This window comes from Sycon ciliatum, chromosome 4 (genome assembly GCF_964019385.1).
Source record: "Sycon ciliatum chromosome 4, ocSycCili1.1, whole genome shotgun sequence".
Taxonomy (NCBI): Eukaryota; Metazoa; Porifera; class Calcarea; order Leucosolenida; family Sycettidae; genus Sycon; species Sycon ciliatum.
The window spans coordinates 35,346,399-35,368,671 of NC_088646.1; the positions used below are offsets into that span (position 1 = coordinate 35,346,399).

The 22,273-nt window shown below is 46.7% G+C and overlaps 1 protein-coding gene across 1 annotated transcript in view; it reads left to right on the forward strand.

Annotated features, from left to right (window-relative positions):
• Positions 1–22,273, forward strand: part of LOC135815899 (uncharacterized) — a 32,881-nt gene that overhangs the window by 4,362 nt on the left and 6,246 nt on the right. The window contains exons 4-22 of the mRNA XM_065329244.1: positions 1,203–1,303; positions 1,772–1,838; positions 2,903–3,091; positions 3,958–4,083; positions 4,561–4,687; positions 5,823–6,458; positions 11,034–11,102; positions 11,911–12,112; positions 13,020–13,085; positions 13,542–13,618; positions 14,465–14,545; positions 15,166–15,209; positions 15,676–15,784; positions 16,366–16,406; positions 16,751–16,922; positions 18,088–18,168; positions 19,376–19,460; positions 19,799–19,869; positions 21,525–21,596. Of these exons, the coding sequence (XP_065185316.1) occupies positions 1,203–1,303; positions 1,772–1,838; positions 2,903–3,091; positions 3,958–4,083; positions 4,561–4,687; positions 5,823–6,458; positions 11,034–11,102; positions 11,911–12,112; positions 13,020–13,085; positions 13,542–13,618; positions 14,465–14,545; positions 15,166–15,209; positions 15,676–15,784; positions 16,366–16,406; positions 16,751–16,922; positions 18,088–18,168; positions 19,376–19,460; positions 19,799–19,869; positions 21,525–21,596 (2,416 nt within the window). The remainder of the gene's footprint in view (positions 1–1,202; positions 1,304–1,771; positions 1,839–2,902; positions 3,092–3,957; positions 4,084–4,560; positions 4,688–5,822; positions 6,459–11,033; positions 11,103–11,910; positions 12,113–13,019; positions 13,086–13,541; positions 13,619–14,464; positions 14,546–15,165; positions 15,210–15,675; positions 15,785–16,365; positions 16,407–16,750; positions 16,923–18,087; positions 18,169–19,375; positions 19,461–19,798; positions 19,870–21,524; positions 21,597–22,273) is intronic.

The window sequence follows — 22,273 nt, forward strand, 5'->3', positions numbered from 1 at the left end:
AATTAAAAAATCTGCAAATACATGTATCGTTAGACTCGGGTGGTGAGCCAAGGATTAATTTATAAGAAGAAAAGAGGACTAAGAACTGTAAATTGCGATTGTAAAGTAACTGGTGGTGTTAGTGGACATTCTAGAGTAGCTTGTAGCTCCTTGGTCCTCTTTTCTTCTTATAAATACATGTATAACGAAGCCTCAGTAAAGCACACCTCCAAGGACTGTAAACATCTGTACTTTATATCCGATGGCAAATGACTGTTATTGCGTAGAGAATCCCATAGTATATTATATCCCTAAGTTTGAAGGACTGAAAAGAGGAAAGTCTAAAGAAAAAATCACTGTTCCGAACCAGGACTCAAACCATAGACCTTCGCTATCTTCCAGCGATGCACTGACCACTGAGCTATGGTATACTCTGAAGTAGTAGTCCTATCCAGGATACTGTGTACTGATGTACCTAGTGCTGCAGAGAGGAGAGGCTGATGTAATTGTGTTGAGTAACAAGTTGCGAACGGTATCTATATCCGAAGAGCTGGAATGTGAAACCCGCTAAATCCGTTTCATCACTTTTCGGATAGTGGCCGAAAAAGGATTCATGTTATGTGCGCTTGGTAACTAAATCCAAATTTGAGTTCCAGTTTTGAAATGGTTCTAGTCAGATTTTGAATGTGCAATTTTGCCTGGTGGTGCCAAGAGCTTTTTGATAACACTGAGCTGAAAATCAGATTTTCTCAAATTTGGTGTTTATCGAGTTTTGAATCTCAGCTCTTCAATTTCACCTCACCCAGCTTACATACATTGGGGATAGCGTTGGCACATGTTCACTTGCGTGAAGTCGCCCACACCCGCAGCAGCCCTTATGAAGCACATACTCAGTACTTTGGACATTGTAATGTAGTCTTTTTCTGCGGATAGTACCTGCATACAAATTTAGTGCTAATTCTGACTGTATTTTGCAAGTGTTCACTTCTCTGCATATATTGATCATATTCTGTTCTTCTTCCCTGATTTTGATTGTGATGTATTCCAACTGATGAGTATCACAAGAAAACGTTCTTGGAAACACTAAGCCGACCCTGCTTACATGTGCATATAGAGCTGTGAGTGCGCATTCGATACTGTTAATAGCTTTATACAAATTACCATCTCCACGCTGATTACATGTCTTTTTCTTTTCTTTTTGTGCCTTTGTGTTCTCTGTTCAGCCTGTCGCATCAATGGGTTTACCCTCGCCCAGTGAGCGCTTGTCCTCTTCAGCGAACCGGCACCATTTTGCTGCTGAAGCCCAGGCGGAATCACAAAGGCAGTGAGTAGACGACGAGACAGTTTCCTTTTAAAATCCGAGGAATTGCCTCGTGGGCTTGTATGGGTCATAGACAGCTAGCTGCCTGCGTGTGACAGCTTCGGAACCACTTTGGTGACTTGACAACTACACTTGACTACTGATGTGTGTGCATGTGTGACGTCATAGAAATCGCTTTGCCACGGGTCAGTGCTATCCTGCCCAACATCTCGTTTTCTATTCGTGTGAGTTTCACAAAGAAGTCAGTGGTTTGTGTCCGGGCCTCCTTGTACTGTTTGAGAGTGTGAGTCGGACACACGGGAGCACACATAACAAATGCCATACAGAATACTGCGGAGAAAGAGAGGAAGGCGGGTTGGGGAGTTTGATCATTTCCTGACTGGGCTTGTACGAGGGAGATGTATCCGATAAGTGATTTGCTTGCAGAATAGGGTGTGATGTGTATGCCGCGCTCACGCTGGTCTTCTGCAGGTTTCGGGAGAACGAAGCCAGGCGGCTACAGGCTGATGCACGCAAGAGAAAACAGCTCAAGGAGGAGGTATGTGTTACTGCAATCACCATGTTTTGCCCATAGGGATGAAGTCCTTCAAAGTCAATATTTACTAGTACCAGGAGTGCATAACCCCCCAGAGTGTGCAACGCCTGATCCAGCTCTGCATAGGGTCTTGGTCGAGCGTAATCGGATCTTTGCGTCATATTAAAATGTACCGTTCACATCTGAGCGGAACCCGGGGAGTCGCGGGGACTCTCGGATCAAAAATAACGGTGCCCTGCCTCGAGACCGGCCTTGCGCTGGTGTGGAGTGTACGCATGACATCAGAAGATCCGATTACGCTCGGCCAAGACCCTATGCAGGGCTGGATCAGGCGTTGCACACTCTGGGGGGTTATGTACTCTTGCTAGTACAGTACCGTACTGCCACTTTTTATCTGTAGATGTGGGAATTCAGCGTTAACACCCGAGCTGGCACCATCATGTACTGTATAAGCAGAACATTTCGTCTGGAATTTACTTTTGTCTTTTTCGTCCAAGGAGCTTTTGGACTAAATTAAATGTAGGACTAATGTCGATTTGCCCAGCTTTTCTATACACTCTTATGATCCATGGATGAAATTTTCAACCGGACGAACTCCTTTTCTTTGGAGTTGGACGAAATTATTGACCGACGAAATTGTACTGCCTCTATAGTATATGACTGTACCTGTAGGTCAATGTATGAATCTGTATGCCAGGTCCCTCTAGGAGTTGCATGTCAACTACCATGAGTTTATAAAGACGTGCTTTTTTCTTAGGATTCAAACTCCATTGCAGCCACCTACTCTTTTACCTAGTCTGGGCATTCGCTCACATAGGGTCTCTTTGCTGAGAAAAAAATCTTTCAGTACTAAATCACGAGTATTGAGAGACTTTTTTTCTCCGCAGCAAAGAGACCTTAATTATGTGAGCGAGTGAACATCCTCTGTTTAAATGGCTCTGATCTGTGCATTTCTTCAAAAGGATCAGACCCCAATTTATGGCAGCATTTCATTGTGTGTGTGTGTGTGTGTGTGTGTGTGTGTGTGTGTTGGTGCGTGCGTGCGTGCGATTGTGTGTATCTGACAGGCCCGCCGACGTGCTCTTGAAGCAATCAAGGATGATCGTGAACGCATGAATGTGCGAACTGGCAAAAGCAGCAGACCTGCTCGAGAGTCACCCGTTGTCCGGGCTGCAGGAAGCAAGATGGCCACCGCTGGAAAACCGGTGCGGGGTGGCATGGGAGCGGCTGACCGAAACACCACCACACGGCTCAGAGTAGGTCCTACGCTTGGCGCGCATCACCCACACACTCCCATGAATGCTACCCACTCATCTCTATGATTTAATTTGATTTCACAGACATTTCAACGATTCTTCATACGCAAATGGATGCCTATCAAAAAAAGAAGTCTCCTGAAGTCTTCATCTATGTGAAGCCACTGTGTGTTTCAACATATCGACCTGTGAAGGTCGAGAAATCGATGACTCACATCAACACTAGATAGAAAGTGTGATCACTTTGCGCAGACAACCTTGGACAACATGTAAACGTTGTCCAGTCTTCCATTGAGACAGCAAGCGGAGGACAGTGTTGGCAGTGGAGAAATGGTCAGAAATGCAATTGCCGTCACGTCACGTCACGTCACGTGTATGGACCAGCAGCAGGGCAGTATAGTGACGAACAGTCACCGGCGAATTTCGTTGGAAGTCAAGTCTTGTCCTTTCATTAGGAAGTTTTTTGTTCATTTCACACCGGGGACTGGGAGCACATACGGTTGTGTCTTCGAAAACATCAGTTGGGAACTAATCTTTGTCTGCTCCTCTCACCAAACGAAGCGAACCAAAATCAATTCCAAACGAAAGTTTGCACTTGACTCTTTGCATGGTATCATGGTTCGTGCCTTTGTTTCGCATGTACTGCGAGGCTGCATATCTGCCTTTGGAACGCACACACTACTAGTATGCAACGGTGGATAGGCAGACCACACAAGAGCAGCAAGACTAGACTGATTGATACTGATATAGTATTAACGTTTCGACGGTCGTCTTCTTCAGAAGGATAATGAGGCTACATTACTGGCTTGTGTTTTTGCTGACGGGCCTTGGTGTTTCTTCTGCTGTTGGTGCTGTTTGGCGTGCAGATACAACTGCCAGGTGGCCAGACCTATTCCAACACTTTTCAAGCATCTGACTCGCTGGAGCTGGTTGTTAGTGCTGTTTGTACGCAGCACACAAGTCTTGACCCAGCTGATGTTTCTATATTAGAGGTAGGTGACACAGGTATTTATGCCGATGTTTCCTCTTCCGATTTAGTTTGCATTCTACCTTGTCTCATGGACATCTGCCTGTAGCATCAGTATGGTAGAGAGGATGTTTGCTGCATGCGATATACCGGAAATGGAGTGCAGTGCCCCTGCTTGACAGTATCTTGAGGGGATACTTGGGTCCGAAACCCAAAGATGGTAGTCCAACCCAACCGACGACTTTAAGCCTTCTTGGCTGGCCCGATGCTGGCTATTTCCCTGAATATCGGAGTGCATGCACACACATGCACACGCACACACACACACACACACACGCGCGCGCACGCACACACACACACACACGCATCCCGCACGAAGGCACATGCTTCTTGCTCTCTGACTATTCTGCCTGTGTGCCCTAAGCCCGGGCATGAGGAACACCCTATCCATACTACCTACCGCAGCACTCCCGAATTTGACCCTTTTGTGTGTTGATTTCAGCCATTTCCACATCGAACCTTTGGCAAGGATGACATGGCAAAGTCGCTTAGAAGTCTTGGACTGGCACCGTGCACTAAGCTTGTGCTTGAGAGGACGTCAAAGTGTGGTTCGCAGGCCGTTGCACCAGGTACCATGCAGAACATGATTGTATGGATAACTTTATTAGGATGACCCAAAGGCTGACCGCCTATCGTGGGGTCCGTCACATTGAAGGATGATGGTGCAAGAGAGTACTCATGCATGTGATTGTAATGAATAGTGCGAAAAAGGGCAGTCCGTATGAACATGCATATACATATACACACATCGTCAATGCAACGGTTAGGTTTCTCTGAGAACGTCTTCTCGTGATGGTCTTCAGTCAGATTACTTCACTGAATGGTACACAAAGATGATCGAGGTATTTCAAACAAGCGTATTTGAGAAATAATGTACTGTAAATATACAAATTTTCGGCAGCTATTTAATTTCGGCTATATTCGGCACCGACCCAAAACGCCTAAGTTAAAACGCCGATGAAATTTTTCACAGCATCTGTCGCACTATACCATGCTCTCTACCCCACGCCGAAAATAAATCGCCGCCGAAATGTCAAAAATCGTGAAGTGCCGAAATTTTGCAGCGCCGAAATTTTGTATATTAAATTTTACAGAAATTACAGTATGTGAAAAGCTACAGATACTACTATGTTCGTCTTTTACTTCGATTATTGTCTCCTCGTCGTCTTTTCATATGATTGTATTCGTTCATTCAGACTGTACTCCAGCCACTACGGTAAAACATGTAATTTTCGGTGTAACTTTAATTTCGGTGATTTCGGTAGAGAAACCAGGCACCTAAATTTAAATTCCACCTAAAAGGCACTAGAGTATGCACTGTGTGTGAAGGGAACACTGGTCACCTAATTCTACATTACACCTGAATCCTGGCAGGTCCCTGGCACCGACATTTTAATGCACCTAAAATTACATGTTTTACAGTATTCCCGTGTATGTGGTGGATGTGTTGGCTTACTTGTTCTACTCAGTCTGGGGATGCAATACCCAAAGTGCCTGTGTGCCAGGATTGGATTGCCTAGACTACAGTGCAACAACTGGCATATCTAGTAGAATGGTACACAGTGTAACGTGTGCGTCCGTGTGCGTGTGCGTCGGAGGTGCATTTGCATGTTGTGTTTTTTTTTACTATTTTACAATTATGAATAAATGATTGTGTGTGTGTGTGTGATACACGGTGTGTGTTTGTATGCATACAATTGACAGCTGCTCCTCCCGTTGCACATGCTGCTCCAGTCGACCAAGACATGGAGGAAGAAGGCAATGTCAATGAAGCAGGTGTGGACGACGGCGACAACGACGATGACGGCGATTTCGAGGATGATGACGATGATGGCCACAATCACGCCTTGCTTGGTCAGCACGTCTGGGGTGCTGGTCATCAGCTGGCTGACGCAAACGCAGAGCCTATGGAAGGAGTGGAAGCAGCTGATGATAATGCCGACCAAGCTAATCAGGAGCATCAACATGGCGAGCCTGCATTTGGCCAGCCAGCAGCCATACAGCACAATGTGCCCCCGCACTTCGCCGCCCCACCGGCTGCAGCTGGAGCAGCTGGTCATCGCATGCCCCTGCCCCACCCGCCACACCCCATTGCTGGTGACTTCATAAACTTTGGGATTGGAGCTCGGTTCCCTGGACACGGCCCCGCGCACCCAGGGCCCCCGATGGGCCCCAGACCTGTGAGACCAGGCATGCCTCCCAACGGTGTATTTGGACCGAGACACAGGATGCCGATGCATTTTGGAGTACATGCCCGCGCACCGTTTGATGGACAGGGCCATCAGCTTGGTGGAAAGCCATCAGGTCCGAACATGGAAAACCAGCCTCCTGCAGCCATGGGTAAGTGATATCACTACAGAATCTGTGCAGCTTTCTTCAGCATGTACCTCTCTCTGTGTCTCTCTGTCTCTCTCTCTCTCTCTCTCTCTCTCTCTCTCTCTCTCTCTCTCTCTCTCTCTCTCTCTTCTCTCTCTCTCTCTCCTCTCTCTCTCTCTCTCTCTCTCTCTCTCTCTCTCTCTCTCTCTCTCTCTCTCTCTCTCTCTCTCTCTCTCTCTCTCTCTCTCTCTCTCTCTTTCTCTCTATCCATCCATCTATCCATCCATCTATCTACCTCTTCCTCTCAAGTGTGTATCTATCTATCTATCTATCTATTTCGTGGATCCGTACAAATGGCATAAGGTCCATTGTCTTCTTCAGGCTGGTCTTGACTGTATCTGACTGACTGAGTATTTTGCATGTAACCAAACACAGTGTGCATATGTGAGCATAGTGGGTGCTTTCCATGAGTGAGGGGAAGTTAAAAGCCTAAAGTCAAAATTTCACCAGTTGTAGTGTTCGGGGTGCTGAGTCGAATGGTCTTGGTCCGAGGATGCTGAGACGCTCCCTTCCGACTTTAATCCCAATCGAACTCGCGCACTTCCACCGAAACTGGGTGACTGCACCCTACTAGATGGGGATTTGTATGCAAAATGTCACTAAAAGCGCGATGTCGTTCTTTACTTGAAGTATAAAAGCACGGATGACCGCGATTGGCCCATATGTTGTAGTCTTTTGGACGCTGAGTCGACTGGTTTAGGTCCGAAAAGGCTGCGATGCAGCGTTCGGCCCTTATTCCCAATCGAACATGGTTGAACAAGCGGTCACGTGCTCCTGCGTACACCGGTCACCTGGTCACCACGCCAGCAGGCGACAACTTTCACACCAAGGTTCAACTCAAAGGTTCAAAGGTTCAACTTGAGTGACAGAAACTCGCCCAAACATGCTGTAAACATGCTGTTAGTTGTAACCTGCAGGCACGGTGACCAGATGACTGGTGTACGCAGGAGCACATGACTGCTTGTTCAACCATGTTCGATTGGGAATAAGGGCCGAACGCTGCATCGCAGCCTTATCGGACCGAAACCAGTCGACTCAGAGTCCAAAAGACTACAACATATGGGCCAATCGCGGTCATCCGTGCTTTTATAAGAACGAAATAGCGCTTTTAGTGATATTTTGCACACAAATCCCCATCTAGTAGGGCGCAGTCACCCAGTTTCGGTGGAAGTGCGCGAGTTCGATTGGGATTAAAGTAGGAAGGGAGCGTCTCAGCTTCCTCAGACCAAGGCCATTCGACTCAGTACCCCGAACACTACAACTGGTGAAATTTTGATTTCAGGCCCCTTTAACCCGGCAGTAGTATTTTACTACTCCCCGAGTACAGGTCGTCCCTCGTTAATAGGGAGGTTTAGTTCCCACGTAACGGAAACGCGTTCGTGGGTGATCCACGTAAAGTGGATGAAGGGCACCCACGTTGCAATGTTGTGTTTAGTCACACGGAACAAACAAAAGCATGAAGCGAAAGGCCCAAACCTGGTCAAAGACGAAGCTACCCGGGCCTAAGAAGCTCATCCAAAATGTTGATTTCGTCCTTCGGAAACTTCTTCAGCTGAGCACCCTCACAGCTCGCAAAATGCGCTCCATTCTGATTTTCACCCACGTTCTGGCGGAACGTGGGTGAGCCTCCATACACGGTATGCCGTGAATCAGAAAACGTCTGTACGTGGGTCACTAAGGGAGCATCTCATAAGTTCGCATTTTGTTTCTAAACGTAACGCATTTCGAAACAGGGGTGGGGGGTAGCGCCCATTTCGGATAGAAAAATGACAGTTCGCACATTTTCGGGATGTGTACAATACAGTGCTGTGCATGTGCTAGACCGCTTCAGACAGCAGGGTATGGGTGTGTTTTAGGTGTAGATCTAACCCTTGCACTACAATACACGCATGCAGGCTACTCAGAGGTGTCAAATGTCACACCAGCCTGATCAAACCGTGTACCTAGTACCTGCCACCTGACCAGCTTTGACAGTACAGTCGTTGTGGAGGATCTCTCTCTCTCTCTCTGTTTATGTGTGTGTACATGTCATTGATTGAACTAAGACTGTAACCAATACTTACTTGTACTCAGTAGATGTGGTACTACAGTCAACTTCGCCAATAACGACATTCGGCGGGGCATCAGAAAAGTGTCCTTATTCGCGAAGTGTCCTTATAACCGAAGTCCCATTTGAATGTATGTGAACCCATATTTTGTATAGTATGACATGCATATCAAAATCAAGCTCTTTTCTTGCTCTATGTCAATGTGTACTTTATTTTCATATTGCAGTTGAAAGGAACTAAAAATTCAATATGCAAGGGAAATCAATTGAAAAATATGCCTTTTTGAGCCATCTACAGGGCCATAGACATGTGCATGTATGATGATTACTGTACAATCATGTACAACTACATGTACATTGTATACATATACATATAGGTGTGCTGGTAAATCCAACAATTTTGAAGCCAACATAAAAAAGGAAGAAAAAGCCCCCCCCCCCGGCCCCCCCCCTTGGCTGCATTTTCTTGCATGTGTGCCTTTATAATAATATCCATCACCATAGGTTCTGGTACTTCTGCATGACAGGTACATGTACTTGACTGACAGGTACTTGAAATAGCTGTCAAAAGCCCAGAAAGTCGTTATTCAAGCAGTGAATATGACCTCTGGGCACTAAAAGCATGTCGCTATTCGCGAATTGTCGTTATTCAGATAGTCGTTATATCCAAAGTAAAATGTATACAGTTAGATGGGACTTTGCTCTGGGCATGGAAATTCGGTCGTTATTCGCGAATTGTCGTTATATCCGCAGTCGTTATTACAGGGTTCGCAGCGAAGTTTGGAAGTCTGGAAAAAGTTTGGATTTTATAATTCAATTTTCCAGGTCTGGAAAAAGTTTTGAAAAGGCGCTCCTTTTGGAATAGTTTGGAAAAAGTTTGGAATTTCGAGTTTTTGGCCGTGGATGTGCTGCACTCCTGCAGTGCAAGTGGCCGTTTTGACTACCGCGATAGAAGACGCGCTGGCGATGTGTGGTGTTCACTGATGTACGAGTCTCGTCCAGTCATTTCAGTGCAGCTCAAGCGCGGCCGGTGATGACTTTTATTTGGCCGTTTTTCGTTACTGGCGCTCGACTTTGATTCTTTGAAGTCGGGACAGCAGGATGGCGAGGTCCTTTCGCACTCAGATGAGTTTGCTGGCGAGGATGAAGCCGTCTTTTGCGCTGAGACGAACACCAGCTATGTAAATGTTTCATTGGAACCCCTTCTGGAGGCGGATTTGAACTTACGGAGGAGAACTCTCGTCGTATGAATTCCCCTGCTATTTTCGGGGGCTCTAGCTGCTGAAGGCGATACCATTGCAATGTACCTTGGTGAATTTGTTGATGGTAGTGGTACCAGGGAGGATTTTACTACTCCCTGGTTGTACTCGTAGTGGAGAATACAGTCATGCAGAAGAGATTCATAATTTATTTTTCCTGCACGAGTGGGTTTGGAAATTCTTGAAATTGGTTTGGAAAAAGTTTGGAAAAAGTTTGGAATTTTGTGTGCTTGGTTGGCTGCGAACCCTGTTATTAGCGAAGTTGACTGTACTGTATGTCATTCACTTCGACGTTCATGTCCATGTACTTGAACATTGTACATGCATACCATGGCATGGACATGTACAGTACAGTAGATCTACACTGAAAATGTGCGATAAGACTTTCAAATAGTGGGGGGAGGTAGGGGGGTAAAGTCTATTCGAAATGCGTTACGTTTACAAAAAAAGTGCGAACTTATGAGATGCTCCCTAAGTATCACGTGGTACACACACGTAAAGTACCCACTGATTACGTGGGACTAAACCTCCCTAGTACATAATCTCTGGGACTTGACAAATGTTATGTATTAACGGGTTTATGTACTAAACGAAAGTGTACATAAGTTGCTTGTGTACCAGAATTTTTCACTTTTTTCAACTTTTCTGATTGTTTCTTGCTACCATGACTAGGGAGCGAGATATTCTTGATTCCCTCGATATAACATAAAAATTATGTTATAACGGACACAGTCAGCGAAGATTCTACAGTTTAGTGACATGATACATGCCCAGCCGTGCCTGAACAGTCACTCGAAAAAACAAAGCTTTGTCGGTTTATGATGTGCGCTCTGATTTCTGAGCTAATTGCGCCCACAAGTAGAAACTAGAACACGATGTGCCTCCACTGGAAGGCCAAAAGACCAACAAATTATCATCATGGTACTATTGAGGTAGGTGGCATGCGGGTACGGAGAAATGTTATGTACTAACGGGGTTTATGTACTAACGAATTATGTACTAACCGACAAAGTTTGTATGGAAGTGACCACGTTTTGTCCGGGATTTGAGATTTCTTATGTACTAACGGGGTTTATGTACTAACCGGACTCGCATTAACGGGGGACGACCTGTATTATTTATTTTGCTACTCCCTGAGTATTATTTACTACTCCCAGTATTATTTTTAGTACTCCTTGAGTACTGTATTATTTTACTGCTCCCTGATTTGAACGGCCTCTATATTTCCTGCAGCTGCCTCAAGGAGAGTGAATCTGCAGGCCCCATGTGTTATGGCTGCAGGAGGGGCACCACCACCTCACGGTAAGACTTACACCTGTTCAGCTACAGCTACTCGTCGCCCGTCACTTAGGTCATTTTGTCGGTGCATTTGTTCAACGCATTCGCTAGTACACTGTACATGTAGTGCATTTACTGGTACACTGTAGTGTATTTGCTAGTAGTGACGTTTTCCACGTTAGGCCGTCGCCCAAAAGTGTTCTGTATCCAACTTGACTTGTGTTGCAGTGTGCCTGTGCCGCCTGTAGCATGCCTGCACACATAGTGTTCATAGCGCTGTTTTACTTATTGTTAATTTTGTCCATCCAGCGCAGTGGTGTTTTGTGTCTATTCTTGTTTTATGATCGGCTGATCTGGAGATGTTTTTGTCTGGATGGTACTACTTGTAGTAACATAGCAGTAGCATGCAGATGCCCAGCACACTCCACAACCAGTTACGTTACTTGAAGTTGTTTTGTGTCCAGCGTGGGATTTATTTCATTTGCAGAGGCCTTTTTTGAAAGCTGTGTGTGTGTGTGTGTGTGTGTGTGTGCGTGTGTGGTGTGTGTATGTACATGCTGTTGATTGGTGCAATCCCAGCACAAGTTGCTATGGCTTCTGCTGTAGCATCGCTATCATCGCCGCCGGCGATGGGCATCATAATGGTCAAATGGTGTATGCATAATACAGTAAAACCTGTAACTAACGCTCACCCCTTGGGGCCAGAGAAACCGGTCTTTAGTGGCAGGTGGTCTTTAGTGGCAGGTGGTCTTTAGTGGCAGGTGGTCTTTAGTGGCAGGTGGTCTTTAGTTACAGGTTTTACTGTATGTACATGGCTTGGTTGTATGTTCAGATAACGTTCTCGTTGGTACATCGGAGGTGAAATCGCTGTCCTCGCTAGCAACCGCTGCTGCTGTACGCTACCTGCCTCAAGTCATTATCCGTCGACCCGCGTATAGGTGCAAGGTCACATCACATGCAGCAAAGCAGCTCTTGGTCGAGCTGCAGCGCAAGGGCGTGCTCACCAAGAAACTCCTTCTGACATTCTGCGGAAAGTAAGAGAGAGAGAGAGAGAGAGAGAGTGTGTGTGTGTGTGTGTGTGTGTGTGTGTGTGTGTTTGCGTGTGTGTGTGTGTGTGTTTGCGTGTGTGTGTGTGTGTGTGTGTGTGTGTGTGTGTGTGTATGTGTGTGTGTATGTGTGTGTGTGTGTGTGTGTGTGTGTGTGTGTGTGTGTGTGTGTGTGTGTGTGTGTGAAAGAGAGAGAGAGAGAGAGAGAGAGAGAGAGAGAGAGAGAGTGAGAGAGAGAGAGGCATCCGGTTATATTGCGTTGGGCATCTTTGACTTGTCGCATGTGTGCCTATGCACAGTGTACACAAGTGATATACGCTCTTTTTCTTTTACGAAATACACGTACAATGTAATGAATGCTCGATTGTTGCCTGCTGCGAAACACTAGTGCAACGACATTTGAATTCTTCGTTTATTAGAGTCATCCCCATTTGTTCAGACAGTTACAATGTAGCTCCCTCATGATGGCGAATGGCCGATCCTTTTGAGATTTCTCCAGCTGTTTCTGTTGCTGTATCGATTGAGTGTCGGGCAATGTAGTCGCAGCAAAGGCCAAGTGCCCTGGTGTGGATTTGAATACGAGGCCACAGGTGCATTGGATAGATTTGTGTACTTTCCGGCAAATTCCCTTCTTGCCATTCAGACTGCACGATGCATCATGTGTATACTGGCTACTCGCACTAGCAGCCAGTGTGTCTTCCATTTCTTCCTACCCAACCTCTTTCTATCATTTATTTGCTGTTGATTCATGATTGCCCAACTTGCTGTTTCTGTAGACGATGTGTTGCTGCACGTGGCCATTGTGTGAAGTGCTGCTGCTCTCTTGCTAGGTGTTGTGATCCGAAAGTGATGACTTCACTGGTATGGTGTGTGCTTTCTCTTGCTTGCTCGTCAGGAATGTCAGGCAGCTACATCTGGACAACTATCAGTACGCCACTAATGATTTCCTCTCGGCGATCAGGTACGCCTGGTTCCCAGTCCAGCATGGCTTTGGATTAACTATGTAACCAGCGCCTGCTCTACATGTACATGTACTGCTGGTTGATAAGCATGAAATGGTTACGCGGCTGTTGGTGTACACGTCTGTTCTTCACAAGCAGGACGCTGGTCGTCTGTTTTCTTTTGCCGTTGTCCCGTGCAACACTTTATGTGTGTACTATGTATCCTACATGGCACGTTGATGCAAACTTCACCAAGCAAAGCTGACTGTATTTATGATTTACACGTGCAAGCCGAGGAAAAATTACCCTCATTGTGATTGCAGACCTGATGAACCCCGAGGCAAACTAAGATGTATAGTACAGGAAGGAGAAAGGATTCTGACTGGATAGTTTACTCAATTTTCTCTGACTTGCTGTATTTGTGTAACTGTGCATGTTTTCCCGTGTGTGTGTACGCGCGTTTGTCTTATTTGCAGTAAATTCACTGCCCTGTCTTTCCTTAGCCTGCATGGCTGTCAGTTGATCACTGACAGTGGCCTAACCGTGCTGAAGAGTAAGTTCTGTGTGTGTGTGTGTGTGTGTGTGTGTGTGTGTGTGTGTGTGTGTGTGTGTCCCATGTGGTGCAGTGGTATGTGCAGTTGATGTCCGATCGAGAGGTTGCGGGTTCAATTACCGACGATTACGGTCGCACACGTCTTTCTTCTCTTTCTCATTCTCCTAGCTCGTCTTTCATTCTCCCGGGTGGTTACCAACAGCCAGTGCATGCCGGAGTATGTGGTGTGGTGTGTGTAAAAAAAGGAAAAAAGGAAAAATAGGGATTCACTGGCCAGAAAAAGCCACTTCAACCAGCAGTGTGGTGTAGACCAGGCTAAAATTAGTGGCGGTCAATTCATCAGCCTTGCCAGCTGTTCGAATGGTGTAATCCCAGCACAACTTGCTATGTCTAGCATAGTTTGTTCGCTATCATCACTTCAGCGGTGGGCAGTAGTATGAGTGTGTGTGTGTGTGTGTGTGTGTGTGTGTGTGTGTGTGTGTGTGTGTGTGCGCGCGCGCGCGCGTGTGCGTATGTACACACGTGCGCATGTGTGTTACAACTGAGAGTGAGCACGCTGCTTTTTGGAGTCGTGGCATGTGGCTGATGCTCTTACATAATGGTGTGAATGTCTAGGAAGTGGAGGGCTCATCACGTTGCCACTAACATTCCCATGCTTTGCCAGCTGACCAGAAGTGCTGTGGTTTTAATAAATTAAATTTGTTGTCGAGTAGCCCCTGATGTAAACCTGCTGCTGATCCTGAGTGGTTGCTACAGTTCGCCATACGATTTTTGTGTACACCCTGTTTAATATACGAACACTGTGATGTGTCTGTCCGTACTGCATAATGTATGTGCTCCTGTCAGATATACCAACACTGAATTATCTCAGTCTGGGTGGCTGTCAGAATCTGCTCACCAGACCGGACTCCGTGGAAGCGTTCAGAAGTAAGGAGCTGTGTTCATGGTTGCATAATGGTGTCTCTTGTCTCAAGTTGACTGCGTGATGCTCTGCGCTACAGTAGTGCGGTCATGCAGTGCCTCTGTCATTGCCTCACCCTGGTGCTGTCTGGTCTCGCCAGCAGAGCTATGCGCAAAGTGAACCACGACGTTTACTACTCGTCGGCAATGAGGGAAATGTGGCATGCCGATGCCAGCATCACATAGTCCGTGGCCGGACTTCTAGGAGTAGTGATCTTCCATGCATATAGCGGGGCAAGCTATAACCATATCCTGCTGTCTGGTTCTTAAACTTAAATGTATTGCTGGATGCTGAATGGTCGGAAGTAGTATAATTTGCCATGGGGGAGGGAGAGGGGGATTATGGAGCCAATCAATGCTTGAGGTACTGAGAGCAGAGCAACTTCTGGTATTCTGTAGACTCCACCTTGGTACAATCGTGTGCAATGTCTCTCACTTGGCAATCGCCGACTTTGCAACTGCTCTTCTCCTGTGTGTGTGCGTGAGTGCGTGCGTGTGTGTGTGTGTGTGTGTGTGTGTGTGTGTGTGTGTGTATGTGTGTGTGTGTGTGTGTGTGTGTGTGTGTGTGCGTGCGTATTCTTGTCCAGATCTAACCCAGCTCACCTCGCTGGTGCTCGACTCTTGCCCGTCGGTAAGGACATGTACACGTGATGGCAGTGGTGTTAGTGATGGCATTGGCACTGGTGTCTATTTCATTCTCCCCGCACTCTGTGCACAGCATTGTGTATCTTGCGTGTCTCTTTAATGGCTTTCCGCTCTCTGTACCTGAAGTAAGCCTGTGTTGTGTCAGCCATCTACTGACACGTTGTCAACGGTCAGCTCCTGGTGCTTCAGTCAATTTGCCGGTGGACTTTTCTCCTCTCAAGCCCCACTAACTTGTGAATGTTCAATAGTTGACGGAATGGGAAAGGGAAATTGTCTGAGGACGGAATTAACTGTCACCACCAGGACTCGAACCAGGGGCCCGTTACTTGAGGCCAGTAATGCTCTAGCCACTGAGCTATGGTGCAGCTGTAATCCCAGCAGAGACCGTTCAACGTTTTCTTTGGACTTCTTGTGAATGTGCTTTGTTTTTTTTGTGATTCCCGCATGGCTAGGTATCCGACGAGAAGCTGATACGCCTACTTGCCTATCTACCATCTCTCACCAACCTGAGCTTGTGCGGCACGGAGGTGACGAGCAGGTCCCTGCAGGCCATCTCTCAGAGTAAGCATTGCCTCTAGATACTGTCCAGCTAGCCTTTTCCCATTCTGAGTTCTCCATCACACTGCAGAGCTTCTTCTCCTTGCCGCCACTGCGGCGGCGGCCCTAGACTCTAACTAAAATTGCAATGACGTACTCGGTATTGTCGCATTCGATGATCTATGAAAGGTTTTAAAATGTCATTAATCCCGATCATTGTTTTCTGTTGACTTGACGTTGATGCCTCATGATATTTGATAAGATACATCATTATGGAGAGTCTATTTAGAGGGGTGTACAGTGTGCAGGCCAAATTAACCTGAAACTGGTGGTGGGATTGAGTACATTGTCATTAGAAGTTGTTCTCCTACTCCGCCACCCTCTTCCACCCATATTTTATTAGCACACTGTGATGTTGGCCAGGTCACCTGGGCCTGCCACTGCTGCACTGCAACTGCACAGTCGTCGCGCAACCCCGTTGTGTCTCCCTGTGATGCTGTATTTCACTGTGACATCTGTGTTTTTGGCGCACTTTTGTTGCTGCCGCTGCTCTTGCTGCTGCTACCGCCGCCGCTGCTGCTGTTGTTGTACCACACTGACTGCAGGTCATCCTGGTATTCAAGTTCTCTACCTAAGCTCTACAAAGGTCAGACTCGAGCAGTGATGCGTGTACTAGTATGTGAAAAATGTCCATGCCTAGAATACGTGTATTGTACTGGACAGCAGCCGGCAAGGCATGTGTTGTTGGAATGTACTGGACAATCTCGGACTTGGTTTGAATTCTGACTGAGATTTTTTTCATTATCAGCTTAGGTATGTTTCTTTGTGCTGTCCTGTGCTGATGAGCCAGCAGTGAACTGAACAGACTGTCAGTACTGTCCGCATATTGAGTGCAATGCATGTGCGCGTGTATACGTGTATGTGTGTGTGTATCTGTGCATGCTCGTGTGTGTGTGTGTGTGTGTACGCGTGTGCACGCCGTCTGTACAGGTGCACAGTCTAGCTGGAATTGAGTTGCTCTCGCAGCTACGCGCTCTGCATCTCAGCTCGTGCCGTCTTGATGCATCGACCCTGGCTTTGCTAGGCTCACTGAGCAATCTGTGTGACCTGAGCTTGCTGCACGTACCTGTAGAAGCACAATGCCTGGCCAATGTCTTGAAGAGTAAGTTATGGCAATCTGTGTCTTGCCGTGTACAGTGAGTTACACCTTTGCTGCCTGATTGCGCATGTGCACAATCATGTCGATCCAATCTTGATATTTTTCAAATGCAACCCCACTGCCTTCTCTACCGCTATCTATAGGCCAGCCACTAGTAGTAAGAGGTCTCTGTAAACATATAATCAGGCGTCTGAGATGTGCAAGACTGGCTCTGCGATCAATTTTAGTATGCACCGCCAGCGTAGGTCGATATCGACCTAGCAGCATCACAGGGTTAAACAGTCTAGTGTACTGTTGACAACCATGCTGTACACATGTTGGTGCTCAACACTGTTCTGCTGCTGCCGCTGCCGCTGGCTCAATGAAGTGATTGTGCTTGTGACAATACATGCCAAATGACGTGCAACTAGACTTGGGAGGGCATTGCAGAGTGGTTGCTTACAAAGTTCAAAGTTATACGGTTACCTGTGACTTGTTCTCCTGCAGAGCTCAGGCCCTGCGGTCTACCGTAATTCCGCGCATATAAGCCCACGGGTCTATATCCGGATATAAGCCCACCTCCGTTTATAAGCCCATGGGCTAATAAACAGACACAAATGCAACTCACGTGTCAAGTAGAATTTTTCACAAAATGGACTCTTCCTACCATGGTACAGCAGTTCAGTGCAGTTTACCAGTAGAGTATGGTAGACCCACTATGAGCACGGACTTGTACTTTTTCGTGAACCTTCAAAATTCGAATATTGGCCCATGGGCTAAAAAACGAACATGTTTTACTGGATATTTTATCCCCAAACTGCATTATTTGACATATAAGCCCATGGGCTTATATGCGCGGAATTACGGTACACATTGTAGTGTAATTTATATGCAACTGGTGTGCCAGTCTTGTTGCACGTTATATTGCGGCCAGGGCCGCCGGAAGCAGTTTTGGATTGGTCCGGTAGTTTCAGTGCCTTTCATACAGTCTGTGTATAATATGGTGGGTACACATGACCTCCATAGTAGTGAACACATGTTGGTGGCTAAAATGTTGGTCCGGTGATAACCTGACCAACCGGACCGGTTCCGGAGGCCTTGTGGCATATCATCTATTTGACTGCTCTTGCCAGGGCGTCGCTGTTTTGAACGGGATGCTGACTCCTGTGTTGTCCGCATTGTTTTGTAGGCTTGTCTCTTCAGAAGTTGGAAATGCCTGACGCGGAGTGCACCACTGCTAGTGGTGTTGAGCTGTTGCGCAACCTAGCAGGTACAGCATATTTGTGTGCACTGTGTGCATTGTGTGCACTGTGTGCACTGTGTGCACTGTGTGCACTGTGTGCACTGTGTGCACTGTGTGCACTGTGTGCACTGTGTGCACTGTGTGCACTGTGTGCACTGTGTGCACTGTGTGCATTGTGTGCACTGTGTGCACTGTGTGATATCTACAGTGTAGGTAGACTACAACTTACAAGACAGTAGACTCTACCGATTACATCATAATAATGGATTGAACTACCGTTTACTTCGAAGTACATCATACTATGGTTGATAAATATGGTGATATTAAAGACACACCTGGCAATATGGCGGTAAACACACGCCTGCCCGCACACGCTCTCTAAGCTGCAACGTTCTGGCACAGAGCTCTCCTTCTCACCACCGCCACCACCATCAGTTCGCGCCTGTGTTTACCGCCATATTGCCAGGTGTGTCTTTACCACCATATTTATCAACCATAAGTACAGCTGCAGTGGTGTGTTCAACTTCATTCTACATCATACTATGTCTATGATAATTGATTGCATCATACTGTGGTGATTGAATGCAAAAATACAATGCATGTAATGGTACATGTATTGAGTGGAGTGTGACGTTTTAGCAAATATCTGGCCTACCAAACTTTAGTTTCATCCCACTCGAGAACATGCATGAGTTACTGAGTACAGCACAAGCAATGCATTCCCCTGGAGATTTTGTGAAGAGTGTCATCAAGAGTCCATAATCCCCCAGAATGCGCAACTGGGATGGGGTTGTGGGACGTCGTAATCCGTGACGTACGTCATTTTTTGGGTCAGACTTGCGTCATTCCGTCGACGCGGTCCACCACATCCACGCTTCCCCTACTCATGATGTCACACTATGACGTGCAACACGGATTTCGTCGTCGCAGATCTGATCGGTGAAGTTGCGCACTCTGGGGGATTGTGTACTCTTGGTTTCATGCATTGGCCTTTCATGTTCCGTGTGCTCATAATTCTGTGCATGGTCAGTGCATGGTCTGTCATGTGGTTATTCTTTGCATAGGTACTGGGCTACGTGATGTTCATGTTTTAAAAGTATTTTCATACTATCCTTTGTGTTTGCGGGTGGCGAATCCTGAAGGCGCTGTTCTTCGGCACTTGGTCTCTTCTCCATGCTCTGAATGACTCAGTTCCCGTCTGTGTCTTGCCTGTTTGCATCTGCCCCTCGCGTAGGATTGTCGTTGGAGGAAATTGACCTGCGCACAGTCAAGTCGGTTTGTGACGCTGGGCTGTGTGCGATGGCCGATGGCTCGGCGAGGTAAGTGCCCTGTAGTGGATACTGTGACAGAAGTGCAACGCAGGCATTCTTTTTATTATTACTGGAGAGTAGTAATCAGTCGGAGCTGCGGTGATAGATAACTGCAGCTGGTCAGCTTTAGATCAACGTTGCGTGCGTTGTGCTCTGGTGCTTTGTTCGTTCGATATCGTTTCTTGCCAGGCGGCATCGAAATGGGCGGCAAATGCCCGATGCCCGACTCATTTTGGGCCCTGGTGATGATCCGAGGATTAATTCTCTTTCAAAGCATATGCCTCACCAGCACTAACTCCTTTGTCTTGTTGGCATTTGTCGTGTTCGCTGTCGTGCTGTGCTGCTAGCGATACTATCCAGTCATTGGTCCTGGACAACAGCAAACTAGTTACGGATACGGGAGCATCTGCTCTCAAAGGTATGTGCTCTACATGTAGTCCATTCACTAATAGCTCATGATGCATGCATGCTGACCCCTACTCCATGGTAGTGAGTCTCTGATGATTGGAAAATGGAAACCAACAGCAAGCTCTTCATGGCACAGTGCGCGGAATGTTCATGTTTCACCTACTGCATGAACATGCACATACAAAGAAGATGTGATACACCATTCGAAACACCTCAAGTAATGATGTAATTGCTTATCCCACTCCATATACGGTAGTGTCCCGTATAAAAGCATGACCTGTATAGAAGCATGACTCGAAAAGAAGCCGATTTTTAAGCGCGCCGTGACACAGAAGCACGGTTTGAACCGAAGCCGCTCCCTGCAAAGTACATGTGCACGTACATGCATGGCAGTATGCACTGCACAGTGCAGACTGATGATGTTGACGTAGAAGCATGTTTTGAATAGAAGCATAACTTGAATAGAAGCATGGTTTGAACTCCGGCTTATACGGCCGTAAGCACCTGCTTTTATACGCGACATTACGGTAAATACCTCGACTGATGATGTAATTGACTATTCCACTCCATACAAACACCTCGAATGATGATGTAATTGTTTAACCTCTATAGTGTATTGAGACTCGAAGGACTACTTGACCTTATACCGTAAAATCCGCTGCAAACGCCCACTTCGCTGCAAACGCCCACCCCAGCGGGTCCATACTATTTTCGTCTTTTTCAGGTCAATATAACAGTTGTAGAAAACTGGCATGAAGGTCGAATGTGTACGAGAACGACTATAATGCCTACAAACTGGCTATGTCTTACCAAGAGGCTCTGCGAAAGCGATTGTCATTATCTTGCTGCAAAGAAAAAGACTTCGGTCGAGATTTCCTTTCATACGATGAATGAGTCGTCTTTGTTATTAGTTCGTTCTCCATGAAATAATGCCGTAGAATCCATCTGGTTTTCAAATCATGAAATTTCTGGAGTGCTAAGATATCGCGTTTTCAGAATGGAACGGTGATTGTTCTGACGTAGCGTCATTCAGCGACTTGACAGGTCGCAGTATTGCAGTTGCAAGTCAAACAGGGGGGATGTCACAGAAGCTACACCTACAAAGTCGCTGCTATTTAACTTGTTGAAAACTCTGAAGTGCTCGAGAAAAACCCTTGTCATTGCGGTTTGCGTGATTTGGAAATGATGGCTTGAAACACCGTCAGAAGTGTATTTGGTTCCTGCAATAGCCTGTTCTTCGCTACCTGGTTGTTCCGAAGTAACTCCCGTTTGGATTTGCGAAATAAAACAACCAACATCATAAAATCACTAGGAGCTAGCTCGTAACTAGTTCCCAGAAACATTTTGAAACCCGAAAAATGGACATAGTTTACCGTAGCAAAGCGCTCCTCGCGCTACGGTGTGAGATGCACTTTCGTACAGAAGAGGTGAAAGTGCATGGGGTCAGGGCGTATAGGCCAGCAGATCTTGCAAAAATGGGGTGGGCGTTTGCAGCGGACTTTACGGTACTCATGGAGTAGTGTCCCTGCGCCTTGTTTGACCGATATGGTCATCTGCCTGATCATTTTGGTAGCATTGTTTCCTGTATGCCTCTTGTGCCATGTGGTATACTATGGTGTTTTGTGTATTGTGGTGTGCTGTGGTGTGCTGTGGTGCATTGTGCAGAGCTGTCTAACTTGATCCAGTTGTCATTGAAGAACACATCCATCACAGACGCGTGTCTGGAGTCGTTCAGCGGTGAGGGAGGGGGATACACTGATATCATTGGGGATACTTGCTTGGGGGGAGGGCATGTTGGCTTGGGACAAGGTGAACTGGGTGTAGAGATTGATCAGTGTAACAACTGGTATAATGCAGTATATGCTTCCTTAATTGATCTGTATTTTCTTGTGTGCGTGTGCATGTGTGTGTGTGCGCGCGCGTGTATATGTGTGTGTGTGTGTGTGTCTGTGTGTGTGTGTCTGTGTGGGTGTGTGTGTGTGCATGCTTCGTGCGTGTGTGTGTGCATGCTTCGTGCGTGTGTGTGTGTGTGTGTGTGTGTGTGTGTGTGTGTGTGTGTAAATTAGTGGTGGTCAATTCATCAGCCTTGCAAGCTGTTGAATGGTGTAATCCCAGCACTGGTTGCTATGTCTAACATAGCTGTTCGCTATCATTGCTTCTGCGATGGGCAGGTCTGAGGTCTGAGGTGTGTGTGTGTGTGTGTATGTGTGTGCGTATGTGTGTGTGTATGTGTGTGTGTGTGTGCATGATACATGGTGTGTGCATGCGTGTGGGGTGGGGGTGCGGATATGTATTCAAATAATGATTTGCTTATTGGCACGTGTTTCTCTCTCTCTCTCTCTCTCTCTCTCTCTCTCTCTCTCTCTCTCTCTCTCTCTCTCTCTCTCTCTCTCTCTCTCTCTCTCTCTCTCTCT